The sequence below is a fragment of the Sinocyclocheilus rhinocerous genome, unplaced genomic scaffold (genome assembly GCF_001515625.1).
Source record: "Sinocyclocheilus rhinocerous isolate Xijiao unplaced genomic scaffold, SAMN03320098_v1.1 scaffold780, whole genome shotgun sequence".
In the NCBI taxonomy this organism is placed as follows: Eukaryota; Metazoa; Chordata; class Actinopteri; order Cypriniformes; family Cyprinidae; genus Sinocyclocheilus; species Sinocyclocheilus rhinocerous.
In genome coordinates this window covers 2,101,373-2,112,129 of record NW_015654937.1, presented here as the reverse complement: position 1 = coordinate 2,112,129, position 10,757 = coordinate 2,101,373, and the positions used below count along the sequence as shown (strand labels likewise).

At 36.7% G+C, this 10,757-nt stretch overlaps 2 protein-coding genes across 3 annotated transcripts in view; one reads left to right on the top strand and one right to left on the bottom strand.

The window, feature by feature from the left end:
• phf10 (PHD finger protein 10) overlaps positions 1-6,986 on the bottom strand; it is a 15,416-nt gene extending 8,430 nt beyond the window's left edge. Inside the window, exons 1-9 of the mRNA XM_016524719.1 lie at positions 6,860-6,986; positions 6,360-6,466; positions 5,326-5,456; positions 5,075-5,158; positions 4,629-4,771; positions 3,555-3,704; positions 1,759-1,868; positions 1,513-1,663; positions 274-393 (exon numbers count right to left, since the gene is read on the bottom strand). Coding sequence (XP_016380205.1) covers positions 274-393; positions 1,513-1,663; positions 1,759-1,868; positions 3,555-3,704; positions 4,629-4,771; positions 5,075-5,158; positions 5,326-5,456; positions 6,360-6,466; positions 6,860-6,928 — 1,065 coding nt within the window. The 5' untranslated portion in view covers positions 6,929-6,986. The remainder of the gene's footprint in view (positions 1-273; positions 394-1,512; positions 1,664-1,758; positions 1,869-3,554; positions 3,705-4,628; positions 4,772-5,074; positions 5,159-5,325; positions 5,457-6,359; positions 6,467-6,859) is intronic.
• Positions 6,987-8,005: 1,019 nt separating this feature from the next.
• Positions 8,006-10,757, top strand: part of LOC107717836 (actin-related protein 2-B-like) — a 24,031-nt gene continuing 21,279 nt past the window's right edge. For both annotated transcript variants that reach the window (XM_016524718.1, XM_016524717.1), the window contains exon 1: positions 8,006-8,135. In XM_016524718.1, the coding sequence (XP_016380204.1) occupies positions 8,088-8,135 (48 nt within the window). In that variant the 5' untranslated portion in view covers positions 8,006-8,087. The remainder of the gene's footprint in view (positions 8,136-10,757) is intronic.

Below are 10,757 nucleotides of genomic sequence, written 5' to 3'. Positions count from 1 at the left end.
GTCCTGGCACTGAAAAAAGGGGTGCCACTCTTCAACCGGACAAGAAGTGCCATTGACACGTGCAGTCCCGATCTATGACCACCAGGGGGAGTGTGTGTGTGTGTGTGTGTGTGTGTGTGAGAGAGAGAGAGTGTGTTTGGACCATGTACTGATGATCAAGTCAGAAGAAAGAGGACTTCTCTGCTGAAAGTGCTGGAAAAGAGGGGTGGCGAAAAGAGGAGAAGAGAGGTGTTGGGTTATTTTAAAAAAAGATCAGGGGCTTTTTTCTTCTACCTTGTACCCAGGGACAGATTTGTGTTGGACGGTGCGAGGAGTGGCGTCTTTGCTCTTGACTTTGGATTGAATTCCACTGTCTTGGCTGTCTCCTTCTGAAGTGTTTCCTGATGAACTGTCCTGTAAGTGAACAAAAAAACAAAAAAAATTTAATACACTTCCTATTATCCACGAGTCATTTTTTTTCCTTTATAGATGATGTCCCCTTTCATATAGAGACCACTTTTCATGATCCAATTTATTCCTAATGGTTAAAGGCTATACTACTATAGAGTATTTATTAATATTTTGAATTAGCTTGTCTTTTCATATTTTTTTGTTTTAATTTTAGTGTAAGTTTTAGCACTTTTATTATGTGCTTTTGTCATTTTCACTAGTTTTTTTTTTTATATGTAAATTTTGCCTTCTTTTCTATTTCAGTTTTAGTCATTTTAGTAAAAAAAAAAAAGAAATGTTGCTTTGGCAACTTTTTAATTTTAGTGTAAGTTTTAGCACTTTTATTATGTGCTTTTGTCATTTTCACTAGTTTTTTTTTATATGTAAATTTTGCCTTCGTTTCTATTTCAGTTTTAGTCATTTTAGTAAAAAAAAAAAGAAATGTTGCTTTGGCAACTACCTGAAATAAGTTTAAGTTTTAAATATATTCATATTTAGATTTCAGCATTATTTCAATGATCAGAAATGATTCGCAATACTTTTTAGTTAACATTAATAATACTTGTCCTAGCCTACATTTTTCCTCTTTGAATACCACTTTGGATTTTGGAAATGTCAGATTATAAAAGTAAATTGTATTGCAAACATTGTTTCTTATTCACTTTAAAGTGAATGTGAAATCCAAATGGACCCATTTATACACTTAACTGGTCTTCCATGCATGTTTTTTTTTTAAAAAGCTCCGTTTTTCTCACAAATTGTATGTAACTTTTTTTTCAAATTGCTTTTGCATCTAAATTGCCATTTTTTAAAACCCTTTTTATTTCTCAACCCTTCTAACCACCTGCCTACACTCTGAATAATAAAATACTGCCTACATGTTTTCTCACTGAATATCGTGTTTCACTTGGAAATGTTTTAGAGTGCATAAATATATACATTCAATATTTTACGGTTGCTTTTGAGACACTAAATTGCACTAGATATCTTTACAATTGTCCAACTATAGACTGAAAATCACATCTGAACTAACTAAACCAACTGAGCATTTTTATAAGTCACAGTCACATGAAATCAACTTACTGAGGAACCTTTATTTTTTTTGCTGTCTTCTTTTCCATCCTCACCATCATCAGAATCACCATCACTGTCCAGGGCAGGCAGCTCTGGGTCCAGTGGAGGCTCGTATAGAGCGGTGTTCAAGGGCAAGTAGCGGAGCTCATTTGGAGAGTACCTACAAACGTGGATGAGGCAAGAAAAACCCAGTCAGAACGCGGAACGAATTTAAGGCTTGCGTTGTTCTCAAGTACAGTGGAGGATAGAATTCACCCTTTGTAGTACTCTTTGAACTGTCCAGGAATGAGGGCAACTGGGTATGGACCGGTCCTGGTTCTTTCAGGAGGGAGGACTTTGTATCTTCCTTGAGGTACTTGAATAATCTACAGGTAAAAGCAAAAAAGCGAACAAGCAATGAGACCTAGAAAAAAAAAAGGTGTGTTTTCAAAATTGTTTTATGAGTTTTTTTTTTTTTTGTCTACTAAAAGTTTTTTTTGTATCCCTCACAGCCTCGTTTTCATTCATATCACAAATGAAACATGGTGCTATCCTGACTCAAGCCTGTGTTATACTTTCCGCATGAGCAATCCGGACGCGTACACGTACAGCGCGGACGCGGACTACTTGTATTTATACTACCGAAAGCATACGCTGATGGTCCGCTCTGCGGACGTGTTCCATACATGCGTAGTAGATCGGCTTGAACAATAAACAAACATGTGAACAAACAATTGCCCAGAGTTATTGCACATCTAGCTGTCTTTATATTGCTTTATCGACGGATTGTACAGGTTTGAGTAGCAACGGGCTTCTTCACACAGCCTGCGCATGCGCAGTAGCCTACTGACCAAAAAATGGGAGGCACGCGGATATCCGCGCAGAGCCTTCGCGCACACTCTCCGATGACGATTTTTACATCACGCATACCATAGCGGACCCTAGCGGACTCGCGGACGCGGAAAGTATAACACAGGCTTAAGGTCTATAAGTGGTTGCTTAGGTGTTCAGAGTCATTGCTAGGTGCTGCCAGGATATTGTTAGACAGGTCCTAGGGTTTTCTGGGTGGTAAAGCAGTTTTACATGCATTTTACACACCGCAGTACACAATCAGATTAAAGAATACGAGCACATCTTACATGTGTTTGAAGGTCAAAATAAGCCCTCCTCTCCTCCATCCGCTCTCGGTTGAAATTACTGTTGAATTCAGCAGCTTTTTTAGCTGCTTTCTTTATGTACTCGGGCACTTTACTGGCTTCAACTTTTTGAGGATTCTGTTGCTGCATTTGCTAAAAAAGAAAACAGTCAGACCATTAGGACTCACAGACTTTTAGCAAAGTACAACCAGTATTAATCATTATTCCTGCATACACCAGCCTTTACTTTATATATATATATATATATATAATTTATCAGCAAAGCATTTTTTGATCAAAAATACAGTAAATTATTTAAAAAAATATTTTGTATAATAATATTTTGAAATATTATCATTTCACATTTTAATTAATCCCTGTGATGGTAAAGCTATATTTCCAGCATCGTTACTCCAGTCTTCAGTGTCACATGATCCTTCAGAAATCATTCTAATATACTGATTTGCTGCTCAAAAAACATTTCTGATTATTATCGTCCATTTAAAAAAAAACAGTTGTGCTACTTAATATTTTATGCAAACTGTAATAATTTTTTCGGGATTCTTTGGGGAAAAAAAAGCATTTATTTGAAATAGAGTAGCAACGGGCTTCTTCACACAGCCTGCGCATGCGCAGTAGCCTACTGACCAAAAAATGGGAGGCACGCGGATATCCGCGCAGAGCCTTCGCGCACACTCTCCGATGACGATTTTGACATCACGCATACCATAGCGGACCCTAGCGGACTCGCGGACGCGGAAAGTATAACACAGGCTTAAGGTCTATAAGTGGTTGCTTAGGTGTTCAGAGTCATTGCTAGGTGCTGCCAGGATATTGTTAGACAGGTCCTAGGGTTTTCTGGGTGGTAAAGCAGTTTTACATGCATTTTACACACCGCAGTACACAATCAGATTAAAGAATACGAGCACATCTTACATGTGTTTGAAGGTCAAAATAAGCCCTCCTCTCCTCCATCCGCTCTCGGTTGAAATTACTGTTGAATTCAGCAGCTTTTTTAGCTGCTTTCTTTATGTACTCGGGCACTTTACTGGCTTCAACTTTTTGAGGATTCTGTTGCTGCATTTGCTAAAAAAGAAAACAGTCAGACCATTAGGACTCACAGACTTTTAGCAAAGTACAACCAGTATTAATCATTATTCCTGCATACACCAGCCTTTACTTTATATATATATATATATATATAATTTATCAGCAAAGCATTTTTTGATCAAAAATACAGTAAATTATTTAAAAAAATATTTTGTATAATAATATTTTGAAATATTATCATTTCACATTTTAATTAATCCCTGTGATGGTAAAGCTATATTTCCAGCATCGTTACTCCAGTCTTCAGTGTCACATGATCCTTCAGAAATCATTCTAATATACTGATTTGCTGCTCAAAAAACATTTCTGATTATTATCGTCCATTTAAAAAAAAACAGTTGTGCTACTTAATATTTTATGCAAACTGTAATAATTTTTTCGGGATTCTTTGGGGAAAAAAAAGCATTTATTTGAAATACATTTTTTTGTAACAATTTGAAGTCTTTACTGTCACTCTTGATCAATTTAATGTGTCTTTGCTAAATAAAAGTATTTATTTCTTTAAAAAAAGGTAACACTTTACAATAAGGTTCCATTAGTTAATGTATTAACTATCATTAACGAACAATGAACAATACATTTATTACAGTATTTATTAATCTTTGTTAATGTTAGTTAATGAAAATACAGTCGTTCATTGTTAGTTCATGTTAATTCACGGTGCATTAACTAATGTTAACAAGCACAACTTTTGATTTTAATAATGCATTCGTAAATGTTTAAATTAACATTAGCTAAGATTAATAAACGCTGTAGAAGTATTGTTCATGCTTAGTTCATGTTAATGTAAAGTAGTTAACTAATGAACCTTATTAAAAAGTTTTTCCAAAAATAAAAAAAAATAAAATAAAAGAGTAATATCTAAAGTCTATAATAAATAAAAGAGTGTGTGTTACTCACCGCACTAAGAGTGCTCACAGAGTACTCTTTAGTGATCCGCTGGCGCTCTCGCTCCTGGAGGATGACAGAGTACTCTGCATGTTTGACTGGATACTCCTTCATCATCAAATCAATGACTTCATCACTGCGCAGAGCAGTGAGGCCTGAGGGAGAAGGGAGCAATTTCATTAGAGGGGTCTTGCATTTAGTCTCAAACTACACTCAACTTCTTACTACAACTACTACAATAAATTAAGATACAAGTCAAAGCTGAAATGCCAAGTGGAGCACATTAGGAATTAAACCACCGTGTTGGAAAAGTAAAGCATTTGAGTTTATATACGGACACTACATTGGATATTTTCAGGGTAAGAATAAAGAATTACATGTTATCAATTTTACAAAATTATTATTATTATTAGTTTCACAAATTCAAGAAACGGAAATGAGAAAGATTGAATTCTTACCCAAAGTACACTGCGTTTCCGTAATAACATTTTGTTCTCTCAGATAAAGTTTTTCTTTGTGAGACAGGTCTCTTCTTTCCAAATCTGGTAAAGAAAAAAACAGAGGGTGTTGGGACAGCACAGCACAATACAAAAAGTCATCTCTGGCATTTGTAACTAAATCTGAAAACCAAACCACTATTTGACCAATAACGTGAAAACCATTCAGTTCAATTTTTCTCTGCAGACAGTTAGAGGCTTATTGTTCATACCTGGATATTTCCGCTTGAACGAAGTGACTCCTAAGTACTCGCTCACTTGTTCTTGTAACATATAATACTCCCCTGTGTCATCCGGGGGCCATTTGTATTCTGTCAGATTCTCAGCAGGAAAGTATGTTGGTCTGTAATGAAATAGCAAGGCTCAATAAACAGTAAAAGCATCAGAATAAAGATTAAAAACAGTTTTGGCTAGCCAATAAAGCCACAAACAGGTGACAGGTGTGGATTCACAGAAATACTAGAAGCCACATAGGTAAAATATGATGGTGCAAAGAAAAACAGCTAACTATTTTCATTGTCAGGGCGCTCCGAACGTTGTTTAAGCGACATACACCGGTATTGCAGTATTTTAAAAATTCATATCATAACAAAAATAAACACCGGTATTCGGTATGGACCGGTATACCGCCCAGCACTATTTTAGAAAATAATTTCATAAGGCAAGAACAGGCAAAAACATTGTTTTATTTTACAAGCATAGGTCAATTTTGAGATTTTGGGCTATTTGGCATCTCAAAGTATTGCTTCAGACTAGTGGAAAGCAAATACGCAAAATACACTTGAATTTGTATTTCTTTTATTGCACTTTTTGCATCCTTTGATGTCTATTACAATATATATCTTTAAAGGCCGTTTTCTCAAAATGAGTTTTTCTTCCTGCACTCAGTAGCATTTACATAACACCAAACTTTTCAGCTTTAATCCTATCTATATTCTTAAGGTTTTTATACAGGGGTTTGTTCATATGTCATTCGCCTGGTTTGACACAACGTTTTATTCCTAAAAATGCACGTATTTGTATTTTTTCTGGCTGTTGACAGTATTTTCCGTTTTATGGAGTGATAAAAAGAGATAAATTAAATCCCCTCTGTATAAATCTTTGAGTCTAATAAGAAACCAAAACGAAGAAGAATAGATTTATGCTCTGGAAATGTATGCAAATTATTGCATATTTAATTAGATAATTCCTCACTTGCATATTTAAATGCTGTACAGTAGGAAGAATGTGTGTAATGAGCTCTCACCCCAGCTCATGGCTGGATGTGTCACAGCTCCTGGAACTGTCCCCTGAGCCCATCCTGCGTCTCTTGGGGGCTTGACTGCCATCACTGGAGTTCTCCTCAATATCATCCTGTTCGAAGAGTCAGAAATACCATCCTGTCAAAGATATTTCAATCTGGATTGAGAGATATTATGTTTAGAAGGGCTACCTAGGTCTAAAGCCCATGAAATCATACTATGTGGCCTTGAAAACTATCAATAACTGTCCAAAAACCACCTTGGAAGACAGCTGGGGTCCGTTCATATGCTTAATTTGTTTAAAAGTATAATTACTCTGAGCATCGTCCGTTCATCTATATATTTAGCTCCACCGGCTAGCAGGCTAACAGTAAATAAACAAAGGCGACTATTGCTCACATTCACGCTGTTATAGACGCAGTAACTGCATAGATGTATACCTCACATGCTACAGTGTTATAACTGTGGTCTGTGCAACAAGATGTAGCCGTAAACACCCACAAACCTTCGCAGACTGCGTCCCAGGAGTCTCAGGATTGCTATCGCACGGTCTCGGTGAAAGAACAGCCGCCATGTTGACGCTCTGCTGATGAAAGAGCGTCACATTCCGACCGGAAACTAGGAACGCGAGGAAGCGTTCCGACCACAAAAAAAGTCCTGTTTTCTATTTTAACATTTTATATTGAACAACATTTTATATTGAAAACAAGATTTCATTTAAATCACTTTCTTATTTACATTTTCATTGGAACAATTTATACTTAACTTATATGAAATATTTGTTATGCGTTTGTATTATTATTATTTTAATAGACATAACTATTCATTAATTAATTTGTTTGTTTGTTTATTTATTTCTTATGATTAATCATTTATTTATCAATGATTATTAAGGTTTCCTTTTAAATGTTTCAAGTTATGTTGAGATTTCTTATGAGATTTGTTTTAGACTATGTTTGTTGCATTTCTAACATTGGGTTAAACTGGTCTTGTTGTTTAGCATGGAATACCGTTCTTTTAAATAAATAGACTGCTGTTTACACTCCCATTTCCTTATGAACTCCTTGTCATTTGTTGCACTGCACTGTTAATGTTTTTTAATGTCTTGAAAAAATTAACGTCTGTTAATGTTAATTAAGATTATTATTATTGTTTTTAATATCTTGAGTATTTTTGTTTTTATACTCTATTACCTAAGATTATAAGTTATAAATTAAAGCTGCAAGCAGCGATGAAAGGGCCCTCGCACCCGGGCTCACCGCCACCCGGTGGCTTTTGGAAAAGAGCAAAGAGTGGGCAATATGTAGGGGATCAATAGGGCCCTGCGCCTTTCTGGCTTGGGCCCTAATAAGAAACGGAGCAATTCCAATAGGGTCCTCACACCATCGGTGCTCGGGCCCTAATTATTGAAACTAAAGGCAACATTGATTAGTGACAAAATATTATAGAAAAGAAATGACAAATGATGTTACATACCGTCTATCGAGCTATGTGTTGGAAATCTGTTACTACAGTGAAGTTTCAATGAATGACTCCTCAACTGTCCAATCGCAGACCGCTTGCAAGTTTTATTAGCCAATCCGAACGCAGAAGGCGGGGCTTGTGGAAAAAACAGGCTGAGCCGCTCGCGCGAGCGTCTGGAGCAGGAAGTGAAACCTGCTGCTTTGCTGAGTGCTTGTAGCACTTTGTCAGAGAAAGTTGGGTTGCCGTTGACGGCTCCAGGGTTTTGGAAGATGGACAGCCAAGGAAGAAAGGTGGTGGTTTGCGATAACGGAACAGGGGTACGTCCGCAACTCTAACACATAGCATTTATTTTTGGCTCGTTTAGCTTTTTTGAGTAAAGTTTAATGAGAGTAAGGCAGACCGACCCCTAACAGGAAGTCATGAAAGCTTAGCGCAGAATGTCTGACAGCTGCATTGACTTTGCCCTCATATTCTTCTCTGCCGAGAACTCTGTGTTATCCGACACTAAAGTGATTTATATTCTATATTTATCCTATTTAAAAACCAGTGTTCACTTATTCCGCAGACTGCATTCGACACTAGCAGCACAGTTCCTGCTAAATGTGGCCTGATTTGGTTGGATTATCCTGTGGTATATAGCTATATGATAATATAAAGACAGTGGCACGAGTAAACATATCGTTTATGGGTCGGCTGCATGACCATACACCGCGTTGCAAATCCTGCAGCCTTGCTAGCTTGTTCCAGTTATTACTACCAAAATAAAATATTAAAATGAATTTTGCGTCGCTATGGTTACAGATACCCTATGCTATTCCACTCCACTGTGAATGCTGCTTGTTATGAAATCATCCGCTTGCTTTGATAACGCTTTGCATATTGCAAGCACCGGGTGATGTTACTTCCTCACCTCGCCGTTAGAGTTAGTCTCGGTGGAAAGGCGTGTACATCGAGTTTCACTAACGTTGGCGGACGCTGGTCTTTGTAGATGATAACATTATAGGTTATAGAATTGATGCCTGAAATCATTTGCCCTGGAATGTGGGGGCGTGGTCATACATCCCGACGTCATGGTGGTTAATGGATGGCGTGGGCTGGTTTTCACTCTGGAATCTGGATTCTGGAAATAATGTGGTTCGGGAATATTTTAGTAGTGCATTTTTAGTAAACAGCGAATGTGTTCAGGTCAAGACAGCCAGTGAAACAGAGAGCCATGAGTCAGGCTCAGAAGGAAGTGATGTCACCTGTTAAAACCACAGCTTGCACAGAGAACACGGCTCTACTTGTCAGACGACCAATAAATGAGGCTGAAAGCCTTCAGACCATTTTTGGAATATGTTAATATGAGAAACAATAGATTGAGTTTAATGCAAACAAGTAGTTGTTGGGGATGATTCATAGAGCAAATACTGACAGTGAAGGATGAAACCTATCAGTTAAGCACTGTTCTGAATATTTTGGGTGGTTTCGGCCTTACTGTCAGCAGCTGTGGATGGAGAATTACCATTAAATATCTTAAACAATATGGGATGTTCTCATTAAGTCAGTAGTCAAGTAGTAGACAGATCAGTCACGTCATGTCATTCACATTGATTTGTTGTTGCAGCAAGTCTGGAGAGCTTGAATAAAGTCAAGAGTGTCTGAATTAAGTCAAAAAACTATATTTAAAACGATTAAAAACAAACAAACAAGAAAGTTACAGGCCCCCAAATACTAAATTAACTATAGAATGCAGCAGAAATGAGACCTAAAACAAGGAAACCCGTTGTAGGCCTGAAATAAACTCTGTGGTTAACACAAGCTCAAGATATTTTCACATTTTATTCTACAGCATAAAATCCATCAGTAATGCCATACTTGGGTTTGTTTTTTAAAACTCACTTGAACTATAAGGGTCTTAAAGGCCAGGGTTAAAATAAAATGTTTATTTATTTTTTGTTATGCTGGTTGAGAGGCGTGGCTTTGGAGAGTGATTTGCAGGGAGGGTGGGATCTTATGCTTTCAAAGCCTCTCTGAAATCGCCTACACTACCTTTAAAAAAGGCGGTTGCTAACAAGTTGCTAAATGGGACTACAGAGGCTTTTGCTGACATTAAACTTCAGGAAACCTCATCTACTAGTTTGCCTCACAGCCTCATTGCGTTTATATTCATGCTCTTGCAGTCTAACTCAAACTTTTAGATTTGAAAAAGAGTTGGAAACTTAGTGGTGGTGACACTGAAGTCATGCGGCTGCGATATATTTCTTTTTAGCCTGTAATTTTAGCTTTTTTACATCTGCCAATTGCATTTAGACTTAAATTCTCATAAAAGTTGTGTTAATTTGTGAAGATTATCATGATGAACAATATAGATGCACTGGTCGACTGGCCATAAATAGTGGCTGGACGTGTTTTTTTTTAAAATTATTATTATTTTGGCTGATATCTGTTCATGAAAAATCATGATTGGCGCATCTCTAATGAACAAAATATATAAGAATCACAAACTTTTGTTGGTCACAAAGGTTATTTTTTTGCGGTAATCAAAAAATCAGTAAAATCTATTACGCTTTTTTAAGGAAACCAGTGTGATGCTAACTTCTGTATTTTCAACAGCAAAATGTTGTCCTTGTAGCACTCTATTGTACTATTCTATAAAACATATCACATTCGTACACTGTAAAAAAAAAATTCCGTAAAATGTACGTTAAAAAACCGGCAGCTGTGGTTGCCAGAATTTTACCGTAAAAAATACGGTAGAAACGTTTTAGGTTTTATGGTTTTAACTTAAATTTACAGTTAAATACCGTAATTTCATTAACTGATATAATGTTAATATACCAACCTATTGAAGTACTGAAATCTGTTTTGTACCTTTGTAATACACTGATAACCACCAAATGCAGGTGGTGATGAGAAAGTCACATGATGAACCAAAGCCCATCACAAGCAGCTTTAAA